Source organism: Lacerta agilis, chromosome 7 (assembly GCF_009819535.1).
Source record: "Lacerta agilis isolate rLacAgi1 chromosome 7, rLacAgi1.pri, whole genome shotgun sequence".
NCBI lineage: Eukaryota > Metazoa > Chordata > Lepidosauria > Squamata > Lacertidae > Lacerta > Lacerta agilis.
In genome coordinates, this window is record NC_046318.1 from 11,564,553 (window position 1) to 11,590,251 (window position 25,699).

General features: G+C 44.9%; 1 protein-coding gene across 3 annotated transcripts in view; it reads right to left on the reverse strand.

The window, feature by feature from the left end:
• Positions 1-25,699, reverse strand: part of TRIO (trio Rho guanine nucleotide exchange factor) — a 258,906-nt gene that overhangs the window by 161,228 nt on the left and 71,979 nt on the right. For all 3 annotated transcript variants that reach the window (XM_033154381.1, XM_033154382.1, XM_033154383.1), the window contains exons 3-7: positions 24,826-24,940; positions 21,120-21,312; positions 19,989-20,501; positions 9,925-10,047; positions 4,788-4,979 (exon numbers count right to left, since the gene is read on the reverse strand). In XM_033154381.1, coding sequence (XP_033010272.1) covers positions 4,788-4,979; positions 9,925-10,047; positions 19,989-20,501; positions 21,120-21,312; positions 24,826-24,940 — 1,136 coding nt within the window. The remainder of the gene's footprint in view (positions 1-4,787; positions 4,980-9,924; positions 10,048-19,988; positions 20,502-21,119; positions 21,313-24,825; positions 24,941-25,699) is intronic.

Genomic DNA, 25,699 nt, shown 5'->3' on the forward strand with positions numbered 1-25,699 from the left:
AAAAAAACCCGAAGCCAAACCTCAATTGACATGCGAAACAGGACAGTTCCAAATGCATCCAAAAACCTTTAAAGGGTTCAGCTGCAATTTCTGGCAGCAGAAAATCCTGTCGGATCAGGGCAGCCCTATCATCCTCACTGTTAACACGCTCCCTAACATACAGAGTCATGGTGTTAGCTTATAATTCGTAGCCTGTTTTCCTGTGGCGAAAGCACTACAATTAAGCACCCAAGCACACAGCATTAATAAGGCTAATTCAATTAGTCCCAGACTCCGCCTACGTGCTCTATTTTTATTTCTCCTCAAGTTTTACACAGAGGGGAACACTGAAAGAAAATAGAAGTCTCTCCCTCTTAATCGTTTGGGCACTCGTGCCACAACGACCAGGCACACTTGGGGGACTGTAGTCCAATAGCAAGTTGGCCGCAAGCGATGCACTCTTTGTTCCGAAATTACGCAATGCCAACTTTTGCTTGTGAAAGAAGAAGCATGCTCAAACTGGCATTAGTAATGGGGGAACTTAAGGCAGTCACTATAACGCAAACCGGGAATGGGAAAGAAGGCTGTATGCAGGCCATCATAAACATCCCTAATAGGCCTAAGTGGCATGCATTCCTGTCACCCAAATTCCTTATGGTGTTATTTTAATCTAGCAGCAGTAGTAGCCAAATAATCATGGCCCAGAGTTGGGAAGCAGCTCTAAAACCCTCAACTACCTCCAGCAGAAGGAGGAACCTGGTCACAGCTGTCAACTTTTCCCCTTTTTAAAGGGAAATTCCCTTATTCCGAATAGGATTCCTCGCAAGAAAAGGAAAAAGTTGACAGCTATGCTCCTGGTAGACCGAACTCATCGCCAATATCTGAACTCACAACGTAGGTAAGACTAAACCCCTTGAAGATGGCAGGTGAAGAACCTGCCATTGGGTCCAGTCCAATGCCATCAACCCCAACTGGCAGCTGTCTTCGAGGTCTATGGCAGGGGTATTTCCCAGTCTGATCACCTTTTCTGCTGAAGACCCCAGGAACCGAACCTATGACTTTTTGCATGCATTCTAAGCTCTGACCCCTCCCCAAATACTTAGCATTTATCATCATCCCCATACAGCAGCCCTGGGCAGGTTGTGGTATCTGAACTCAGGACCTCAGTTCTCTCTGCAAGAGATACTGTACCTGCTCAGGGCTTTCCTTTAGGTGAGGAAAGATTTCAATCGAGGTCTTCCATGTCTTATTAGCCACTGCTCCAACGCAAGCAAAAAACAACAACCCTGTTCCATGTTCGGTTTTGGTACAATGTCTCCCATCTGTGCCACGTTCATAACTCTTTTGCGCCACTAATAGCAATATACCATTTTGCAGCTATTTTGTGCAGCTGTTTTTTAAAAGCTGCCCCTGCCAGAATTGTTGATTCTTCACAACTACTGAAGGTATAGAGACACCTGATCTTCTTTAATCTGGTCCTCTTCACTGTTTGATGGGCTAAATCACTCCTACTAAACTAGCAAAAATGTATATACCATATTTTTCGCTCCCTAAGACAACTTTTTTCCTCCTGCAAATAAGGGGAATATCTGTGCGTCTTATGGAGCGAATGGTGGTCTCTGGAGCTGAATTGCCCAGGGGCCAAAAGAGGATCATGCTTTTTATTTTACAAAGAGAAAAGGGGGTGTTGAAAGGACCCCGCGCAGCAGCTGATCAGCAAGAGATCGGGAGAGAGATAAGAGTCCCCGGCTCCCTTTCAGCCCCGCCCTCTTGCCCAGGCCTCCATTGTTGAATGTGCTGCAGAGGGAGGTTGTTTGTTTCCCCAGCGACATGTGACTGGCTGATTAGATTATCTGTCTGGAAACTGTAGAAAAGGCTCCCTTTCCTTTAGAAGCTGCAGAAATGTGAGTTGGACCCCATAAAAACGGGGCTTTTCCTCTTTGCTTTCCCCCTTTTGCAAAAGGAGCTTTGCTTTTACCCCTTTGCAAAAAAAGCTGCAAAACTTTTAGCTGATCCTCAAAAAACCAGGGCTTTTCCCTTTGCAAAAAAAAGCTTCAAAACTTTTAGCTGATCCTCAAAAAAAAAACCAGGGCTTTTGGAGGAGGAAAACCATAATTTTTTTTTCTGGTTTCCTCCTCTAAAAACGAGGTGCGCCCTATGGTCCGGTGCGCCCTATGCAGCAAAAAATACGGTAACTGCTACAAACATGTGTTGGAAGTGTCAAGATTCTACCATATGTGATGGACATGCAAGATAACTAAAGCATTCTGGGAAATGATTTACAATGAATTAAAAAAATGTTTAAAATAACCTTTGTGAAAATACCACAAACTTTTTTATTAGGAATTTTAGGTGCAGAAATACCAAAGGAACAGAAAAGACTATTTAAGTATGCAACAACAGCTGCGAGGTTACTTTTGGCCTAGAGATGGAAGGAAAAGCCCCTACCAGAGAAGAATGGCTGATAAAGATGATGGGCTATGCTAAAATGGCAAAAATGACCGGGAAGATCAAAAATCAAGAAGACAACAAATTTAATAAAGAATGGGGAAAATTTATAAGTTACCTTAAAGAACACTGTAAACAATTAAAAACACTGGCAGGATTTTAACAACACTTGTAATGTAACAAGAACCGTGGTAAAAATGAGAGTTAAATGATAAATGGGGAACATTATACAACGCAGTTGAAAAAAAGACTTACGATGGAGCCCGGGGGGGGGGGGCAGAGGGAAGTCCAAAGATTCAGAGAATCCTGCAAGTGTATGATTATGATTTTCATTTGAATGTTAATCTTAATTGTAAAATGGAATTAAAAAAAAAATCTTATGTAGAGAGTTGAATACAAAACTTCAGCCGTAGCGCGTCAAAGAGAGCCGGTCCGTATTTTTCACTCTTCCATTTAGCTCAATAAAGGGACAATTAAGTGACACCACTAACTATAACAGAAATAAAACTGACGGGCGACTCAAAGCCGAGTTTGCAAGTGAGCAGCTCATTCCCTTGAGGAAGACACGCTCTACTTATAGAGACAGCCCTCCAGGGGATAAGAGGAACATTTATGCCTGCTTCTCACTAAATCAGGTTTTTAATTCACTTGTGGCTACGCACAACTTAGAACTGTTGCTTTAAATAGCCGAGAACGCCTGCAGCTAGAGACCCTAGTCAAACGCTTGCCTCAGGTTAAACTTTTAATTTTAATCTTGCATCGCAGCATCCTCAGCTTTCTAGTTATCTTCTACAATCCTTGCAAAACGTTTGACGGATAATGTAGATGGTGGAACAACCATGATGCCATTCAAGACGCTGGAACTTTATTGGCACAAACAACTGCTTTTGCTTATGGTTTTTTACTCACCAGTAGATGAGTTCCAAGACCACGTCGTACATTCGCCTCTTAACAAGGCATCACATTTTTTTTTAAAAAAAAGCTTATTTGTAGCTTGTAATGACCATCAATTCCCAAAGCAGTTACAGGCAGGCTTGCCATCAGATCCTGCTGTTTGGAGATTCATTCCCCGTGTGCAGTCATGGGATTGTTGTCTATCACATGACAGTGTATGTTTTTATTTCACAGGGATGGGATATGATGTAGACAGGATGTTTGTCTTACTGTGTTCCCTGAAGTGGGACTATTAGCCTTTGCTCTTTCTCTTTGCTGTCTGATGCTAGAGAGAGGGAGCCATGTTGAAGTGCTCCGTGTGTGTTTATATGTAAATAAAGTAGATTAGCCTAAACGCAGAGTTGCTAAGTTCTGTTACGCAACTGCGCAAACCTCTCCGGATCCCTAAGTGTGCTGATGTCTTCTGGCATCAGTCGCTGTGATGTTCGGGCTGAGGAATGCTTTTGAAGCTCCCGAACGGTCGCCCAGGAGGGAGGGAACATGCCAGTCGGGCATGTGCCTCTGCCAAGGTTCTACTTGTGTGTAGGACATCCTGACACCCTCTACTTCCCCATGCTTTGAGGACGATGGGCAGACCTATGCAGCCTCTAATTTCCGTTACTACAGCCCAATGTTTGTGTGTGTTTTGCTGGAGGGAACAAGAAAAACCAAAATCAAGACGAGGATTTCCTTGTTCCTTCTGGCAAAATATAGGTGGTGTTACGGCTACAGTGAGGATGTGTCGAGGAGCGATGGCCCTCATCCCTTGTCCAAAGCAGGGATCTCAAGTCAAAGGGATACAAGTTTGAGTATCAACAGAAACCAGGAACTTGCCGGAGCAATGGAGAAATTTCTGGAACAACAATGGGATATCAGCTCCGCCCAAGGCATGATGGATAACAGCAACAACCAAGGGAAAGAAAGACATAACATCTTACAAGGACAGGAAGAAACACCACGGACAAGATAATTGCCACACAGAGGCAGAACAAGGATACAGCTTGAGTTCCTCACTTGTAGTTTTATAGATCATTTAACGTGTCAACACGAATAGAAGTTATGAATACTGCAGTTGTTGTAGAAGGGATTATTATTATGACTGGAATGTAATGGAAATTTTGGAACACTGAAATAAAGCAAATAATCAAGCTCGTGAGGGTGGGCACATTATCTAAATCATATGATCTGGAATTTGAACTATTGGTATTAATAATTGCATTATCAATTGGCATTGTTATAATGAGGCTATTATTGGGATGTAATTGAAAACCAATAAAAGAAAAAAGAAACCAGGAACTTGCCCTGTCCCAAAGCCCCTTTAAGAGGCAAACATACAAACTGGGGCTCATGAGACGCAAAACCCATTTCAAGATTAAATGGGACCGTGAATGCTCAGCCTGCTGTCGCCGCCGTGCGGAATTACTGACCTGCTCCGATTTCTGGTGGAAAATGGCCGACATGTCCAATAAGGTACTTCGCTCATCCAGCGCTGCAGCAAACGCTTTCCATTCCTGCTCCAACTGGCTAGCAATCTGCTTGATTTGCTGCGAGGCGTAGTGACCGGATTCCACCAAACGGTTGGCTACAGACATGATGCGGTTTATGTTTACATACACATTCTGGAAAGAGAGGAAACAAAACACATTAGACAAGAATGACAAGCGTGCCGCAGACCCCTCTGAGAAAGCAAGAGTCTATTGTGTTGCAAACCAGCTTTTCGCTCATATCCTTATATTGTAGTAACCAGGGCCGTGCACATTTTGTGTAATTTCAGAATTCAGTATCCTGAATTTGAAAGTCCGAACATCCATTATTTTTTTAAAAAGTAATACAAGCGAGTAGGCTGGAAGGATGCTAAATTCAGCACCTGGTGTAATATTCTGAACTTACACAGGCAGTATTAAATTAAACTTTCATTAAACGCAAAGTAATTAGAACAGAGGAAAACATGGCTTACTGCTGCTCCCTAGCTACCCACTCAACCACAAGGCTTGCCACCTTGGCACAAAATTCACGCCCCCGCCCTCATGCTGCCTTTCCAAAGCCAGAGGCTTTGGCAGGGTCCTAGAGCCCTCCCATCTCCTTCCCAAAGTTGGGCAAGCACTAACTAGGCTTTGGGAAGGAGGGAGGACTCTGGGGTACCGTCAGAGCCACCACACCTCCTTCCCAAAACCCAGCAAGGCGCAAGGGCTGCAGGAAATGGGGACGTCAAACGGGCAGCAACCCCTCATGAGAACCATTCTTCAGAGAACACCATGGACTAAGACTGCAGGCCAGCCTTCCACAAACTGGTGCTTTCTGGGTGTTTTGGAGAGCAATTCCTATCAGCTCCAGCCAGCAAGGGCACTAGGTTGGGGAAGGTTTTTCCCAGCCATTAGGCATTCCACAAGACAGCCCCTCTTAACTCCAAGGCTTCTGGCAGAATTCATAGCTTCCTATATTCCCTTTTTAAAACAGGAAGAAAGGGGTGTGTGCACTTAGCAGGTAAACAGCATTCGCTATTCCACCAGGGACAAAATGCAACTGGCTGCTCCCAATTTCAGCACCCCCTGTTGTTTTCTGGAAAGCGACAGCGAAATGCCAAGCCATCGTGCCAGCACCGCTTTCTCCAAGCCCTTTGCCGTGACATGTTTTCAAAGCAGGGCAGAAAAATGAGCACCTCTCTCGGGCAAAAGCCTACTTTTATTTGATGAAGTAAAGCACATTGCAGAAACAGCAAAATCACCCTGTACCTTGGACTGATCTCATTTACACAGATTTCCATTAACACTGTGACTTTTGTTTGCTGCAGCCGCAAACGGAACTTTGGGAGGGCTTAAAAGCAGCTTATTAAATCAGCCTGACAGGTTTGTGAATTAAAGGGGAATATTAGAAGTAAAAAAGAAAAAAAGAAAGAAACATTAAGCCTTCAGAAGGGCTGGGAGGCACTTTAACAGGGGTCAGGGAAAACTTACTGCCCATTCTTGGACTACTGTACTTTTTTATTTATTTATTCTTACCTTATCTGACCTCATTGCTTCATGCTGCATTCAAATAAGATTGCTAGGATGTGAGATTTTACCTTAGCATTTCCACTCAGATCCAAGGAGGCTACCAACTATCGGCCACAACACCACCTTATAGACCGATATTATATAAGCTCACCATTATACAAAGCAAAGGATTCCCGTTTTTAGGGCTTTCTGCTTTCTGCACAGACCTTCCTCCTCACTCTCAGTGCAGAGTTGCATCCCAGACTACTAGGTACCCACTGGGTCAAATCCAATGCCACACTCTTTTAATCGTGCCACCTGTGCAAGCATTCCTGTTTGCCAGATGACATGTTCCTCCCATTGCTCTGCATGCTGTTCTGGGGGATTCTCCTTTCACCCATTGCGAGCCAATTTCAGGGGCTGCACCAGGTGTGGGTGTGTGACCGGGGGGAAAGCTGCAATGTTTAAGTGAAAGTCCTTGAGCAGAGCTTCTGCTGATAGGACTGGTTAGGTGAATTCAAGTGCGCAGCCTGGGAGTCATTTCGGACTCACAGATGTCCACGGCGGCACAGGTAAATTCTGTGTCCAGGGCTGCTGTCTACAAGCTCCATCTGCTACGCAGGCTGAGACCCTACCTGCCCGTGGACTGTCTCGCCAGAGTGGTGCATGTCCTGGTTATCTCCCGCTTGGATTACTGCAATGTGCTCTATGTGGGGCTACCTGGAAACTACAACTATTCCAGAGTGCGGCAGCTAGACCGGTGACTGGGAGTGGCCGCCGAGACCATATAACACCGGTCCTGAAAGACCTACATTGGCTTCCAGTCTGTTTCTGAGCACAATTCAAAGTGTTGGGGCACAATTCAAAGTCCTAAATGGCCTCGGCCCAGGATACCTGAAGGAGCATCTCTACCCCCATTGTTCCGCCTGGACACTGAGGTCCAGCTCCGAGGGCCTTCTGGCAGTTCCCTCACTGCGAGAAGCGAAGTTACAGGGAACCAGGCAGAGGGACTTCTCGGTAGTGGCGCCCGCCCTGTGGAACGCCCTCCCATCAGATGTCAAGGAAATAAACAACTATCTGACTTTTAGAAGACATCTGAAGGCAGCCCTGTTTAGGGAAGTTTTTAATGTTTGATGTTTTATCGTGTTTTTAGTATTCTGTTGGGAGCAGACCAGAGTGGCTGGGGAGGCCCGGCCAGATGGGCAGGGTATTTATTATTATTATTATTATTATTATTATTATTATTATTATTATTATTATACTGCTCACAGAAACCAGCCTAACCCCTAACCACTGTGGTACAGTAGTGCTTGTCAGGGACACGTGGGATGCGAAATTTCAGAAAAAGAGGGGAAGCAGCACTGGAACATGCGGCAGTCAAATCTGGGAAAGGTTTAGCGATCTTTGGAGATGCTGCTTTGGAACAGTCCTGAGCAATGCAATGCCGAAGGGTGATGTACTGTTAAAGTGACCAATCTTTTCAAGACAAATATTATTGAGGCTTCATATGGCTGAGTCTTTAAGAAGGCCACCAAACTCTGCTAAAAGCTGCAGTTATCCATGCTTTAAGAAGGGTAAAATAAAACAAAATAAAAATAAAATCTCATGCTATTTGCATGACAGATTCGTAGAGAGATCACCAAGAGCTTCTGCTCGCATTTGAAAGGCCCAAGAGAGCCATCAGGGAAGGAGAACAGGCAAAGGACCGTGGAGCAGCAAGATTTCTTCCCACCCCATCATCAGTATTAAGGCCATTCTACACTACTCTGTATCAAACGAGAGAAGCAAGCTTACAGAATTTGGAGGTGCAACATTTAGGGAGGGAGAGCCTAGCAAAGTCCCATCCTCCATGAAAAGAGAGCATTGCGTGTGCATAGCTGGCTCAAGACAAAATACGGCTATTATTTAACGTTCCTCTGGCATCATACCTAGCATCACAGCATTGTTGAATAGGACACAATTATTCCCCTTGAAACAACAGAGAGAAAATATGGAAATTTTGCCCCTTTTTCATTTTTATGTAAATGAGAGAAAGAAAATACAAAACCGACACTGATCGCACATGAATCCAGTGAATCTTAAAACATTATGCTTCTGTTAGGCCCCTCTCCTGAAGGAATCTGAGAATTCGCATTACTATAGTCTTCTTCCTGAGAATGTTGATTATCCTACAGCTTTCTACCTGAAAACATCACCACCTTTAGATTTGTATTAGCTGGTTACTTCTTTGGCTGTAGGTCTTCAGCGTCCAAATATCAGGCCAACTGGTTATACGCCTGGGACTTGAGATAGTTCACTATGGCCTGCTAGACTGATGAATACTCCTGCTCTGCAATTTGTTAGTGACAACATTTCTGGGCAAGTGACTGCTTAGCCTCGCTATTCACTGAACTCCTAAGGGCTGAATGTCAAGCCAGAAACACAAGCAAAATGCTCGGCTTTCGCATAACCCTCACCTAGAATGAACTCTTCAGACATGTCAGCATTTGTTTCCATCTCAATCTCAATCCCTATCCTCGGCTCAGGCTGTCCAAACTGCTAATTAACTTCAGTAATTAGTGCCTTTTGATAGAAGGCAAGCCCATGCAGGCCTCTGCAACGAACCGCTATCATTAAGACGTTAGAAAACGATATCAAAATAGGCAGCATCCGAATCCCTAATCTGAAACAAAAGCGAGGCAAGCAAGGGCAAACCCAAACCACAAAAGCTTCAGCAAATCCTAGCTTACTGCCATATTAGTTCATTTCATACTGTTTTTTAGAGCTGTCAATAGCAGGCTGAATGCTATGTGTCTTCTATCAGTGTTGACCCCTGTTCAAACATGGATCTAAGTAGGATTGGTTTCGTTTTACCCACGTAACACTGTCATGCGCCTTCATGAACACAATCAGGGTGTGTGTTTGTGTGTCTGTGTGTGATGTAGTTGTCCCCATTCCCTTGAGTGCAAACAAAACTCCACCAGGCTCTAATTTTCCTACGCTCGTTTAAAAATGACAGCCTGGACCACGGTTCCTGAAAGCTAAGCTGTTTCAGCGGAGCTTTGCAACTTACGGAATTATTACGATTAGCTAATCTATCGCTGCACAGCCATTCACGATCCCCGTGGCAAAAGCACACATACACAGGAATGACGCCTCCAACTTTTGCTGAATTTGGAAGGAGTCCATATACGTTATAATCCGGCTACTTCTATGCAGCATGACTCACTAGACTTGGGCACAACTCCCTAGTCCTCATGCCATAAGGTACAAAGTTATTTCTCTCCCGGTTTACTCCCTGCCTCCACTGAAAAAAGAAGATTACAGGCCCTCTGGGTAGGGGGACCTGTTCGCATGTCGCCTGCAAGTTGCTACCATGGCAGCTGTTAATAGTTCTGCAAAACCCGAAGCAACTATGTTGTTCTCAGTCTCTCTTCCTCCCTTCTCTTCTCCTTCCTTTTTTTTATTTAGATAGGATTCTGTTCTTTCCTCTCCAGCACACTGCATACTGATGGGGCCAGCACCTGGGGTCGGACTTTCATGAGTCTCTGCACTGTGAAATACAAGATGTTTGCCAAATACAAAGTGCCGTTGCAAGTTCCAATATTCTTACCATACAGTTCATAGCAAAATGATTGTGCTGTGTCTGGAGCTCCATGGCATGAGGGTGGCTGGCTCCAATCTCTGTGTAGCTGTTCAGAAACAGGCCTTTGTTGTGTGTGATCCAGTCAAACATCTAAAAGAAAACAGGAATTAACGCTCATCACAGGACAGGGCACCAGGTTAAACAACAACCTATTTTGCATGTTTACAAGCAAAGACTTTCCAAATTAGCAAAGCTTTAAGCACAGAGTTCTGCCGGCCGGGTTTGTAAATAAGCAATTGCCTAGTCCCCTGTGGCGAGGAAGAACTGTCCCCAGGCAACCAGCTGGGAGAAGCTTTTGCAAGGAAATGAGTCGGCTCTTTTCGGCCATCGACATACCCCAAATGGTAAATGATATAGGAGTGAGGCAAGTAGAAATTGTTGTGGACTACTAGTAATGTCCATTGTGTACCCATTTGCAAAGCAAAAGTAAAAACAGAGAAACACTATGAAGAAGGCCGTATTATTTGGTGGGTACCTAATTTGTGAGAGCACCACACTCCTCAACTTGCTCAACAATGGACCAAAACAGAGGGGGGAAGCATCAGGGTGGGCCTTATGGGTGTCTATCCTGTTCAACACTTCAATTTCCTCTGGTTTGAAAAGGAGCAAACAGGCGTTCCCCAAGTGTGCTCGACAAAGCTGGGAAGAAATGCCATCATCACAACTGAGGGTTAAGACAGGGTCCAAAGGATTCTTAATAAACTGGAAAATTAGGCTGAAAACTGAGTGAAAGAAGAGATTAATGTAAAACAAAAACAAAAAGCCTACAGCTAAAAGAGGGGCAGGGAGAAGGCCCTTAAACAAATGCACGGTGACTGAAAGTAAGACGGCCAATTATGCAGGAATACTACCAACAAGCACTAGGTTAACTCAGGATAAAACAGCAGCAGCAGCAGCAGTCATCAGAACTATTTGAAAAGCAAAGGAGACATCAGTTGCACTGGATATCACATTCGTAAGACATCTCAGAGGCCAGCACAGAAATAAATGCCGTAAGGGCTGCGGGGCAACTGTGTACATTGAAAGGGCCACAACAAGTAATTGCTAATGAATACAGTATGAAAGTTCACACGGACCACCCAGAACTGCACTAGTTAAAGTACAGCTGGAATGCTACATCCAGTTCTCCGCATTTTGAGATACAGAGGGAAGACAAGCTGCAATAGAAAAAGCACCGGTCACAGCACGTCCGTTTACTAGTTTTGCAGCTGAGATGACAGGCCAGCATACATCAAACCGAGCATGGCTACAGCTGTCAGTCTTGCCGCTTTGGACGGGCTGTCTGCTTTGGGCTTTTTAAGAGAGTGTCCATGCAAGTTGTCGTCTTGCTAGAAAACAAGATTATGTAGTGGACTGGAGCAGGGAAGAGGGGTTTCTCGGCGACATCACAAGGGTTAGCCAACCAGCTTGTTTCTCAATGTCTGGTCCAGATACCAGGGAATGGAGGGGTTCACAGAGGAAGAAACCTACCTTGTTTCATTCTGTACATGTGTGAATGGTGCATACTTGGCTGACTGGGGAAGCTGGAAGGTGAGCGCTTGTGGCACTACCTACACAAAATCTAAGGCAGCCGCGTCCTTGCCTGGCAGCCAGGAGTCCCTAGGACTGGCACCAAAACAAAGCCTGCCTGGCTGGGCTCAGTGCTCACTCCCAGTTCCATCCGTCGTGGAAATTTGGGGACCAGCAATGGCGGACAAAAAAACAACAACACAGAAATTTCTGGGCCAACTTGGCTTCCGGTGGCGTTTGGCAACCACCCCCAGCAACAGAGCTGGCCCAGCTAAGCTGATTAAACATTTCAGCTCTAATTAATGGGGAGAAATATGTTCGCTAGCAGCACAGATGCAGGCCCGAGACATTTCGCTGCTTGAAACCCGAGCACAAATGGTGCCCCTCGCACCGCCATGGTTAATAGTTTGCACTCTTCGGGCATCATTGTGCCTTCTGCAGCAGGCAAAATGGCCTTGAAGGACTATTTGAACTTAAGATCCTACCCCCCCCCCAAAAAAAACCCTTCTTAATCAATTGGTACAGTTTGGCAAGGAACAGGGAACGGGTTAACTATTCCCTTCATTCACAAAAGATCATTTCTTCCTGCCTGCATTTAAGAAGAGTAATTTAACAAGCAGCATACATGGAAGACTGGCTTCAAGAGAGCCCTTGAGAAATTATCAATTTAGATTTTTCAATAATCTACTTCACGGCATTTCAGAGTTCACCAGATTTAAATAAATAAATAAATAAATAAATAAATAAATAAATAAATAAATAGGTTTGCAGATTTGGGGTTTGCAGACTTCAGGGCATCAAATCGTGGTTTTAGATACGTCTAAGTTCCATGCACCCAGCTTCCTGTGAAAATTTTACACTGGCGCTTCCGCTTAACAAGCCAACCTTACGATTCCCTGTGCGTGTGCATCCATCTTAGGCATTAATCTTTGTTTTAATTTGGCTTTTAGCCTTTTATTGTATAGGCTGGCTGGGAGGCCCAGCTGTAAGTGAGGAAGATAATCTCATGTGAAACAGTGCCACAGCTAGTTAGAGACGGGGGTGGAGGGGGGGAGGAGAATGAAGCCATATAAACATGGTCTGTGTAAAAAAGATGCAATTATTTATTAGTCAATGAATTACATTTGCTTCTTTGTCAGTTGTATGCTTTAGATGGCACAGCTGCAATTTTACAGAGTTCTATAAAACATCCAATTATATTGTCTCGGATGGCTCTTCCCCTTCACTATGTTTTTGAGCTTCACTACAAAACTCCAATGCTTTCTTTCTTTCTTTCTTTTTGTATGGTTTAGCAACCAGCAGGCTAACTCAAAAACTCTCCAATGCAGATCTCTTATCTGGGTTTGAAATTTACCACTCCGTCTCACCTGAAGTGATCAGTGTTGATGCTTAATCCATAACTAATTACAGTGGACGCTCAGGTTGCAAACGTGATCCGCGCAGGAGGCAAGTTCGCAAACCGTAGCGTCCGCAACCCAGAAGTAACCCATTCCGGAACTTCTGGGTTCGGTGCGAGAGCAACCTGAAAAAACGTAACCCGCAGAGTTCGCAACCTGAGGTATGACTGTAGTGCTCTTTCTAAGGCCGGTCTAGAAAGGGCCTCACTTTCACACAGCAAGTCTCCATCCCTGAACAGAAAGGATAACACTTTTGCCAGGCGATGTTTTTTTTTTGGTGAATTTTCCTCCCCAAACCCACTGGCACGATCACTACGGCACTTTGCTTGCACATGTGCGGAGTAATCATGGTGCCATCATGCTCTCAGTGTTCCTAGATGTTATTACATCTCAGCCAGCTCTAAGATGGTAGAGCATTCACGCAAGGACTATACCAGAAAGAAGGTTCGCATCACAAAGACTGCCTGAAAGTGCCCTCACGTCACAAAAACATAGCACTTTGGAGAGAAGGCTTGCAATCTGATCTCGGATTCCGTACAGATCTGCAGTCCATGCACTGAAGGGAGTCGGACTTACAGCATGGAAAAAGTTGTGGAATTGAGATTTAAAATTTGCAGCATGTTATACAGCGGTACCTTGGTTCTCAAACACCTTGGTACTCAAACAACTTGGAACCCAAACACTGCAAACCCGGAAGTAAGTGTTCCGGTTTGCAAACTTTTTTTCAGAAGTCCAACATGCTCCGTTTTGAGTGTTACGCTGAGGTCTGTCTGTTTTTGCTATTTATTTTGCGTTATTGTTTTTGCAGCTCTTTTTTGTTTAGTTTTGTGACTGTGTGGAACCCAGTTCAGCTACTGATTGAATGTGTGACTGCAGTACATTGTTTATTGCTTTCATTTTATGGATCAATGGTTTCGTTTAGGGGTTGTTTTTAAAATTCTGGAACGGGTTAATCCATTTTGCATTACTTTCTATGGGAAAGCACACCTTGGTTTTGGAACACTTTGATTTTGGAATGGACTTCTGGAACGGATTAAGTTTGAGAACCAAGGTTCTCTAAAAAACATACCTGAAGCCTTTCTTTTAGGAATTTTAGGTGCTGCATGGATGTTATTGGCCCAGAGAGGGAAAGAAGATAAAGTCCCAACCAGAGAAGTACGGCAGGTGAAATTGACGGATTATGCCGAAATGGCTAAAATGACTGGAAGAATCAGAAATCAGGAAGGCCAAAATTTTAATAAGGAATGGGGAAAATTTATAATTTATCTTAAAAATCATTGAAAACAGAATCATTAGTAGGATTGGAATAACACTTGCAGTTTAATGGTGAATTTTCGATATAATGGAGATGTAAAAGATTAGGATTATTAAAAAAGATGCAGGAGGAAATGACTAACAATAGGACCCACAAAGGGGAGGAGGGACGTCCAGGAGATTCTCCGGAATCTTCTTTTGATGATGTATATTGGATATGTGATTGTAAAACAATAAACACACACAAACGAGACGCCCAGGGTCCTTTCCAACTCTGCTATGATTCTGTGTCTTGGTCGCCTGAGCCTATAACTACATGGAGGGTGGGAAACCGTTGAAGGACTAGTTTTCAGAAGATTCTCCACCCCCTGTGTGAAACAATCTGTCTTATTCCATTGCCAATGTTGGTCTTTAGTCATGCTTTATTATTCATCACCACCCTGGTCCTGCAGATGGCTTAAACACCTGTGAAAGAAGCTTACAGACAGAACTTGCAATGTATGCGTAGACCGAAAAAGGATCTGTCACAAACACACAGGCCAGGCACACTGTCCCCCTGTCTTCCTAAGGTGATCTGTGCAGATCAGCTGAGAGATATGGGCGTTCTCCGATTCCCTGTGATTTGCATATAATTTGTGCTGTGCTCCACCCACCTCTGTACAGTGTCTACTTAATCCCCCCCCCCCCCCCCGCTTTTAACCGCTGCCAAAATGGATGGCACTTCACGGGCAGGAACAATTTGCTGGGGTGGGGGCTTGGACAGGCCCTCGCACTCCCAACTTAATGAAGAGTGTCCAAACTAATAAGCAAAACTTCAATATAAATACAATTGTATATACACATGCTTTCATTTAGGATATAAACAGTAAAATCCACATGCATTTTCCATTCTAGCAACTTTCTTTTCTCATAGTTAATCCTCCACGGGTATTCAGCTAGAAGGAAAAAAATATGATGTCAGAATTGGCTATGATTCCTGTTATCATCTCCTGTTGTCATTGGCAAGAAGGATGAATCTCTTATTTCCATATGCTGCTTCCCAGCCCCTGTTGAGCCCTAAATCTTCCCTGGCTGTACAGAAGGGCTAGATGGATGTGCATATTCTAAAACAGGAAAATCTCTCCCCGCGGATTCGGCAGCAAAACAGGTATGAGTACACCTGGAGCTTCTCAACTCTACAGCAGACCGGGAAGATCTCTTTGCAGAAAGAGCCCAAAGGAAGTGTTATAGCTTCGTAGCGTTCTGCAAAAGGAAATCCCCTGCCAGAATCATCGCTCTAACTGAAGCAGAAGCAAAGTGAAAATGTCCAGGGTTCTAACCTCAGGCTCGCCAACTGCATACAGATAAGAGGGAGGTGGCTTTCTGATTTTGGAACTGGTCCTTAGACAAGCAGGCCTGAGCTTTAAACAATATTTAGCTTTAACCTTTCAAAACCCTTCCAAGCAGCTGAGGTGTATGTACACCTTACGGTGAAAGAAGCCAATCGTTTTGCTTCCTCTAGGGCTTTCTATCTTAAATTTGAGGATTTTGCTAAGGAGAGCGCACTGCGAGCATTTGCACCCCCATTGCAACAGAAAGAAAGTGCGGAATTAAAAACTGCAGGTCTAAATTACTTGCGGTCCAAATGACCCCAAACATTCATTCCACAATGTGACACAGGAATAAAAATTGTAATATGTGCATTATTCATGTTTTTAATTTCTGTCTCTAGGTACCTATTAGTTGGAGGATAAAATGTATGAGTAAGGTATGAGTAAGGCCCCACTGGAATTACCCTTGGGGCACTATTACAAACCCTTGATACCACCCCTATGTAGTTGTAACCCTGCAACAGAAAGCAATAATGCTTAGCACAATTCCATGTTTCAATATTAAACTGGAGTCACTGTCAAATATACGTGGGCTTTTATTTAATCTACAACTTACTTGGGATCTATTTGATTAGTGAAATGCCTCTTGCAAAGCCATGGTGGGAATCAAGATAGATTAGGGGGTCTAGACTCATCCTTGACTGCATATGTTCAGTAACAGCACAGAAGTTGTACCTACGCAGCCTGGCACAGGGAGACATAAATCAATGGCTACTAGCGATGAAACCTTTGTTCTACCTCCACTGTCAGAGGCAATGTGCCTTGGAATACCAGTTACAGAGAGTTGCACATGGGGAGCATGTAGTGCTTAGGTTCTGTTTTCCCATGGACATCTGGTTGGTCCCTGGCCAGATCCGACAATGTCATGGACTGGTTGGATGCAGAGGAAGGAGGAACCAACTGAGGAACCACCAAGGGAAGCAGGCTCAGAGCCTGGAGATTGGTGGTGGGCAGGGTGGATAAAAATCAATGATTAAAAAAAAATATCAGATTTATTTTATTTAAATTGGATTTTTTAAATTTAAATTGGATTTTTTTAAATAAAATGCTTTTTGAGAAAAATATATTACCATCCAAAGGTTATTCAATCATGAAATAAAGATTAGTTTTTTAATTATGTAGAATAAGGCTGTATATGTTTAAATTTTTTTGGTAAATAAATTCCATTAATCCATTCACAATGTCATTTATGCTCTTCCAGAGGTTTTTGTAAAATTATTGGGCAGTTTCTCTGCCTATAAGATATTATCACAGATGCTTGGTTTACTTTTGCAGTTCTCAAAACTGAATTTGACTCAGCAGAGATCACATGCCTCTTCTTCACAGCAAAAATGTTATAACATGAACAGAGTTGAGAAAAAGACCTTAATCCTATTGTTCTACAAACCTATGAATACAGAATCAACACCTTCAGTGTTAAGTTTCAAGAAGTTCAGTGAATAGAATAGAAACAATATTTTTCTGATTGTTTGGAGTGGAATGGATCAAATAAATCTATTTAAATTGCTATTATTAAGGTAATGATTATTTTTCTCCTTCCTAAGTACAACAGAAAAGTTGTCCAAATATGAATGATTAACCTATTAAACTGGGGATAAAAAAACTAATATGAAAAGTTGTTATTCTAAAAATCTTCATCTACTTGCATATTAAAGTTATACCAGCAAGAATTAGTCTTTATGTAGAAAACTATGATTTAAATCAAGCCCACCCTGGTGGTGGGACAACGATGTGTGGTCAGAGGGAGAGGACTGGGAAGAAGAGGTATCAGAAGCTGAAGAGGTAACAGGACTTAGTGAGCAGGGAGAGTCTGTAGCAGAGAGGTGACCAGAATCAGAGGCAGAAGTTGAAGCAGGAGAGTGGGATGAGGGAGGCCAAGAGGCAAAGATGAGTCAGGAAGGCGAAAAGTTACAAGTCCCCCCCCCCGCCTCCATCCTGCTGCGACAAGCTCTCCTTCCTCTGTCCCCTAGAACCAGGAGAGGCATGAAAAGGGTGGAGGAGAGGTTGGCTGCATGCAGGCACAGTCTCCGATTGCTTGGGGGAAAGCCCCGAGGAGACAGGGCCTTTCAGCCTTGGCAAGTGATTTTCATGGAGGAAGATCACTGGGAATGAGCTGCTCTGATCATTAGGCCTGACACTCAGCCAAGTCTGCAGAGACCGCGTTTTTTGCTAATAAAGAGTTAACTCCATCTCTGAACTGACCGGCATGTTCCTGTGACAAGCAGGGTGGTCCGTACGTTCTTACTAAATAATCTGTACATCATTCCGGCGACAAGCAACACTGGGCACTTAAGTGGCATGAAAACCCAAAACACCACAGCGCTGATGCTGTGGTGATATCTACTGCCAGTTTTTGCGCTCCCACTCCTTCTGCATGGAACCAATATGAAGGGACAAAAGGCAGCTTGAGCAAATATCGTGGCAGAAGAGAATGCCTGCCCTACCCCACCCCTGCTGTGAGTAACATCTGCTTCTGCCATTACTTCCAGAGAGGTTATTTACACTGGGGCCACCAAGGGTGGTGAGTCGCGCCACCCCAAAGGAGCAAGAACCTTTGCGGTGGTCACTTCAGGAGCAAGCTAAGGAAAGGGCATGACCTCTGGTTGGTTTATTCTCTCGAGACTCAGGTCAAAGCTGTTGCTTTCAGTTGCCTGCATACCCCCCAACCCTTCTAGTTGAGTTAAGAGAAATTGGTAAAAACTAGAACAAGGAGTCTGGGGTGCTGGGATGCAAACCACAGTTACTGCCCCGAGAGGCTTGCCGTTTCTATTAGGGTTTTGTTTGTTGCGTGCCGGATTTTAATTGTTATCTGTTTCACGCTGCGCTGAAAAGCAGCGTGAGCACGTAAAGCGTCTCTCTCAAATCCCAGTTGTTACGATTAATTTGCCTAAATCATAGAGGTGCCTGCATTAAAGAAGTCATTATGGCAACGGAAGGAAAGGGCCACCAACATGAAATTGCACAATGCCACGCTTAGCTGCAGGCAGATCCTATGTGTGTGTTTTATCTGGAAGTTGAAGCATGCGGAGTTCGACAGGACTTACTCCCCAAAGTGCGTGATGGCAGTCTAAAAGGGCCAATCCTAAGTTAAGCATGGAGAGGTCTCAATGACTATAGTGAGGCTTGAGGCTTCATGCCTATGAAAACTGGAAGCTAGTTTACACTTGCCAATTGCCCCCCAACCTTTTTTTAAAAGATAAGCATTCAGAATTCCATTTTAGCATGACTGAAAGGGCCAATTGATGGACCACATCTGGATCCTGGAGGTTATGGACTGCAGGCTCTGGGCACCACCACGCCGGCTCCATACCGGGGGAGCCAGCAGCTCCTCCTCAAGCCTGAGCAGTCACACAGACACTTCCTAAAGGGGAACACATCCAGCTGTACTGGGTGTTCCAGCAGCTCTCCATTACACAGAGCAATTAATGGGTATCTGCAGGGCGAGCAGTATACAGGGGACAGCCCTCCCTTGTTTCCCGATTGTCAGGGAACTGTCCCCGGCTCAGCGCAGGGTGGTGGAAGGGCTCTCGGGCAGCTCTGGGTCTTGAGAGCAGAGGCTCTGGGGATTTTGGAGAGACCTTGCACTCCCCTCGCTCAGCGGGCAAGGAGGGAGACATGTCATTTCCGGCGCCCCAAGTGCGCAGAGGGGTGAAACGCAAGGAGGTGAGGCGGAGATTTGGGATACCAAAACTCTTATGTTGGGGTCCCAGCTGGAAGGGGCCACTCCCGGATTCTGCGAGTGACTGATACAGACATGAACTTGTAGCTCGGCACTGTAAATAGCATGCACAATAAACCTGTTAAAAGACGGTTTGGAGTCTTGCCTGGCTACTCGCAAGCAACCACCCCACTGGCCTTACACCGATGAACCAAAATGCGCCAATCCCAGGTTTTATTTTTTAAAAAACAGAAAGTTTCTAGCATTTGTAGAACCTGAGATACGAGGGAAAATGTACAGACATTCTCCTTCACATTTCTATTCCGAGAAAGTATCCTTTGACTCAAGAAGATCAAACCTATCCATTCTTAAAGAAATTAGCCCTGAGTGCTCACTAGAAGGACAGATCCTGAAGTTGAGGCTCCAGTACTTTGGCCACGTCATGAGAAGAGAAGACTCCCTAGAAAAGACCCTGATGTTGGGAAAGATGGAGGGCACAAGGAGAAGGGGACGACAGAGGATGAGATGGTTGGACAGTGTTCTCGAAGCTACTAACATGAGTTTGGCCAAACTGTGAGAGGCAGTGAAGGACAGGCGTGCCTGGCGTGCTCTGGTCCATGGGGTCACAAAGAGTCGGACACGACTGAGCGACTGAACAACAACAACAACAACAACAACAACAACAACAACAACAACAACAACATCCTTTGACTGCTTTACTTGGCCCCTTCCTTGGAAAAGAATCCTGCGGACACCCACAGTGTCCACTGGGTGCTGACACATAGGGCCCATCAACCCAAGAAGTTGGCCAAGAAACACCCCCACCCCCTGCCGCCATTTTACCTTTTCTGCGTCCTGTTCAAAAAGCCTGAGCTGAAAGCATTGGTCCAGTTTCACCTTCCGCACATGCCACATCTGGTGCAGATGCTGCCGCGTCGAGTGCAGCCTGTCCAACATGGTGGACACTTTGGGCAAGAGGTTCTGCAGATCCGCGTTTCCAGACCCAGAGTTCTTTTTGGGGAAGGTCTCGCTGCTCTGTATCCTCTGCAGCAGCTTCTGTCCTTCCAAGTCCAGGTCCTCAATGGGCGCTTTGATGACCTTCTTCTTCAGCTGCGAGTGCTCTTCGATCATACTCCGAGCCGCCTCCAAGTCCTGAGGCAAGTCCTTTTTGGCCAATATGTCCTGCAGCTCCTCCAGCCTGGAGAGCATGTGCGTGGCATTGCTAATGTAATCCTCAAAGGCAACTCTGATTTCTATCCATTCCTCGTGGTTATATTCCAAGCAGCCGTCAAATTCGGGAGTTAACTGAGAAGGGTCGACAACTTTGGTAAGGCCTTCCAGAGACACCATGTTGGTCTGAAAAGCAGCAACGGTTAAAGGTTAACCACACGGCGAGACACATTCAAAGCGCTGAAAACTGTACAGATCCATTAAACCAAACTCCAGGGAGCTATGGGGGTGCTGTGCTGTGCTCCCAAATCGCAGTGGTTAACCATGTAAAGAGATCTGAACCTCTGCCTGCAGGGATCACCTGAGCTTTGGCATGGCTGGGCCACTGAAACTGATGGTCTGGTGGGCATTATGGTGTCATAAGTATGTGCTGATGCAGAGGGAGATTTGCTATGTGTCCATAGCAACCTGAGCTCATTGGTTCCTTCCATGTGTGAGCAACATATGGGCATCATCGCAGACACAGCCCTTGGTATGTTCACACTGGCAGCATTCCCAGGGCCGCTGAGGAATTATTTCCAGTTTTTTAAGGGTTTTTTGCCATTTGGGGTTATTTTTCCCGCCCTCTTGAGCATCAATGGAGGAGCACAGGAGTTTATGTTCTGTAAGTTCCCTCAGCGATGCTGAAATGGAAGGCTTCAATGTGCCAAAGGCTAGTTTTACAACATTTCCCAAAACACTGCTCAAAAGGCAGGCTTGCCCGCAGCACTCTGGGCACCCAACATTTGTTATCGAGAAGCTTACCTCAAATTCAAACTTGGAGCTGCCGAAGTTAGTCCGCTGTTTCTGCCAAAAGTTGTCCGGCTTGATTATCAGTGCAACATGAATGCAACAGGGAAAGGATTCCTGCAAGATCTTCAAAAGTGGCTTAATAGAGTCCCATTTGGATCCACGCATATCTACAATAACGGTGAAACCTCGTTTACATACTTCTTCACTAGAAAGCAAACAAGACAACAGTTAATAGAGGAAAGAATGGTCCCCAAGCGCCAACTTGGCTACTCTGCCTGCCAATTCTATTCTCGTTGCCATCCGTCAACTCGGTGGGAGCTTAACCTGCAGGAGGAGGACATCTCACCGGAATTTTACACAACCTGGTAGGATTAAGCACTAGTGCACGGCAAGCCCTAGATGAATGAACATTTTACACATACATAATGTACATCACCCAGGCAACCAGATGCCAAGACTTCTCGGTGCATCTCCTCAAACATTCGGGCATACTCTCTTCCCACTTTCCCCAAGACATCTGAACATATCCAACAGGCATTCATAGTTGGATGGCCACCTGCCTTGGAAGCTTTAGTTGAGATTCCTGCACCGCAGGGGGTTGGACTAGATGACCCACGGGGTCCCTTCCAACTCTACGATTCCCCAGGCACCTGCCTAGTTTACTTCTATTACTGGAGTGCCCCTGCGATAGTGGATAAAGCACAACATAGGTTTCAGTAAAATTTTAAAAGTTCATTTAAAACTCAGCACAGAAGCAACGGTAGCGTCACAGAGCCAGTTATCAGTGAGACAATAGTTCCGTTTTGTTAAGATGTCCTCTAATTTAAACACTTCCTACATAGTCTAACAAGGACCTATTCACTTCAGAATGTTGATGACTTAGCCTAGGGAGATTAAAAAATACAAAAAACCAATTGTTTGTTGATAGACTGTTCTAGTTCCTTGAAAACCTATTTATCTCTCCTCTGGGATTGCCAGGGCTGAGAATATACTGCAACGTTTCGTTGCAGATGTCCGCTTTGTCTATTCCAACAGTAAACTCAGTTTGCATTCTGCTTAGCTCAGGGGTAGGCAACCTAAGGCCCGTGGGCCAGATGCGGCCCAATCGCCTTCTCAATCTGGCCCACGGATAGTCCAGGAATCAGCATGTTTTCACATGAATAGAATGTGTCCTTTTATTTAAAATGCATCTCTGGGTTACAGTATTTGTGGGGCATAGGAATTCATTCAATATTTTTTTTTCCTTCAAAATATACTCCAGCCCACCACATGCTCTGAGGGACGGTGGACCGGCCCACAGCTGAAAAAGGTTGCTGACCCCTAGCTTAGCTCTTGGCTTCTATTAGAAACCTCCCCTATCACAGGGTTACAGCACTCATATTCCCCACTCTCCCCAATGAAAATATGCTGGGGTACCACAAAGTATGTGTGCAGCCAACGAGGTCTTGCTTGTGCGGTGGGGTCTTTCTCTCGCCTTCCTCCCTCTGCACCATGTTATATTGGTCGGGGGAAGAATTTGGGAGCAAGAGGCATCTTTGCTAAACGTCTTACAAGCTGTTTGTTTCACAAGACCTTCCACAGACTTTTGCTACTGCTTCAACTCTCTCGGCCATCTGCTATGGGGCCTTTGCTGCATGGTGGATGTTTCTCCTTTAAAGATCAGTCAGGGCAGAGCTCTATTCCGAACTTAAAAACGGAAAGCGCAATGCTGGTAGTCAACAAAAGAGGTTTCAAGACTCTCTCAAGGCAAATCTAAGAAAATGTAGTGTAAACACCGACAACTGGGAAACACTGGCCTGCGAGCGCTTTGACTGGAGCCTTTACCAAAGGTGCCATGGCCTTTGAAGACGCCCGCTCGGTTTTACTCCGCGCAAGGACTGACTTCCGGGATGCAGCCACGGCTTCCTATTGGCTGCAGGAAGCTCCTGCAGCCAATAGGAAGCCACAGATGCCTCCCCCTCCCCCATGGCTCTGAAAGCCAGCGGGAAAAGAGCAGCGGGCATGCGCGCATGCGCATTGGCTCACGCGGACGATCCGGCCCGCTGGCGGAAAACTTTGCCAACCCCTGAGCTATCAGCTGCCTCCAAATGAGCAGCTAAACCAGCTGCCCAAGCTTCCAGTGCTGACAAAAAAACCTACTCTCTAATGTTCATCAGCGATCCCAAAATGCTCCCTCCTTCACGAAGGTGCCTTGCTTACTTGCCTGTTGTCCAAACAACCTACTGAAGTGGCAAAAAAGAGCTGTGTACTTGACTACTCTAGTCAAATGCTACCGGTGCCTAAATTCGGCCTGGCATTCAGTCCAGGCAGAGTTTTTGGGAAAGCTCTGAAGCCGCACAATTCATAACCAGATACAGTAAGGCCAGCTGGCCCTAAGGAGGAAATTTACACTTCACTCAATATTATTCTGACCGACTGAAGGAGAGGCAGCCAGCTCAGATGTGAGCTATTTCTGGGTTGAAGAGCAGTCTTGCAGAGTCATGTTCGGTAACATTTATAAGGTGCAAACTTTACTCTGGAATTAATAGTTGGGTTCAACGAAATGTCCTCCCCCTGTGAAACTGGCACTTTTAAAAAAGAAGAAGCAGCAGCTTCAGCCTAGTGTGAACCAGGAAAAACATCTTTTTAAGTGTTGCCACTTTGCCAAAGCACCTAAATTGGCCAAATTCACAAATAACTCTCAACAAGGCTGGTCCTCAACAGCGCAGCAAGAAACTACGGTTCGCAAAAAGCCACTTTCTCTCTTGTCCCTTGGAACACTGGTTTCTTCCTTTGCCAGAAGGTTCATAAATTCGGAATAGCTTATAAATCCGCAGAATCAAATGGTAAAGCTTTTCCTGGACTCTGCCACTTCAGGCAGCAGGTGTGAGGTTGCACAGTTCAATGCTAACACACACACACACACACACAAACACACACCCAGGAAAAATGACATCGAAGAGATGACTAGGCTGAACTCTTTCCCTGAAATGTTGTTTTCAATCTGTGTGTAAATGTGGAATAGCGTACATATGTATGCACAAACCCGCTGCACGAAGTGGTGCAGTCCAGGGATAGGTTTGTTTTTTATCATCTGAGTTTTATCACCCGTTGTATAAACTGGTCTTGCAACCCCAAAAAAATGCTAGCAAACGCAGCAATTGTGATTCACACTTTGGCTGCACGCCACAATTCTCTTTGCACTCCTGGTTAAGGGCAATCCTCTTGGAATAATGCATTTGCTGTTGTCTTTGCAGCCCCGATCATTCAGGGCGAGATGGTGCAGGAAAATAACCTTATTCCAACTTTATGACGATCTGCTTCTCCTTTGAGAGCATTCTGAATTCTCCAGAGCAGCATGCCTGGTTGCCGAGTTACATCCCCTTAAACAAGTGGAAGGTTAGAGCAGTGTTTTTCAACCTTTTTTGGGCAAAGGCACACTTGTTTCATGAAAAAAATCACGAGGCACACCACCATTAGAAAATGTTAAAAAAATTAACTCTGTGCCTATATTGACTATATATAAAGTAATTCTCTTGAATTTTTCAATTTTTCCCACGGCACACCAGGCAACATCTCGCGGCACACTAGTGTGCCGCGGAACAGTGGTTGAAAAACACTGGGTTAGAGGAACATGAACTTGGTATGAACCTACACAGGACTCCCTTTTAAACTGTTTTGACATAGCGAGGCACAAGTAGCACAGCTTCAAATCATAATACAGGGAAGATGCCCTTACCTAGGAATACAAGCTAGGTATGAAATGAGCCTCCTAAGGTCCTCTTGTCGTATTCTATCATGGTTGCTGCGAGCTGGAAATGTTAGAATGGGGCCTCCGCGCTTATCTCTTCCACCTGAAAAAGAAACATATTGAGTGCCAACCGCGGGCTACGGTGTGCATTGGCGATAAGAGATTCTGCCCAGGGGAGGGCTGAAATCTGACAGTACGCATTTGAGAAGACGGCACGGGATTTCACACATGCTCGTTTCTACAAGCGTGGCTTTGGCTCAATAAAAAGATGTTGCCAAGATGTTTTAAAATCTTGCTTAAAACAAAAACACACACACCAACAGGGGACAAGCAGTTTACAATAGGTCTTGTTTTCAGGTCTACAAGAACCATGCTGAACACGCTGGAAGTAAATATTTAGTATTTATCTGATCACATTGGCATTCCAGCCTTTGTCCCAGGACTCAAGAGCAGCAGTCACAGAGCAACCCTTTGTAAATCCCCCAAACAACCCCAAACATTTATTTTATGCTTTATTTTATTGCATTTGTATCCCGCCTGTCATCCGTCATGGAACCAAAGGCAGCGTAGATGTGATTCTCAGGCAGTGACCCATCCAGCCACGGGTCAGACTACAATGTGCTTAGTTTTTAGCAAGGTGGTGGCCTCATGTGCCTTCAAACCGTATCCTGGGACTTTCTACCAATAAGCTTGGGAGGTTGAATGGAGATTTGAACCCAGATCTTCCACTCCCAATGCTGACACTATCTATTGCTCACACTTGTGAGCTGCAGGTCAGCACTGAGACTGAAAGAAGAGCAGTAAAGTTGATTCTTAATTCAAGGAAACAAAATACAAACAGAGAAACCTACGGCAAGCAGAT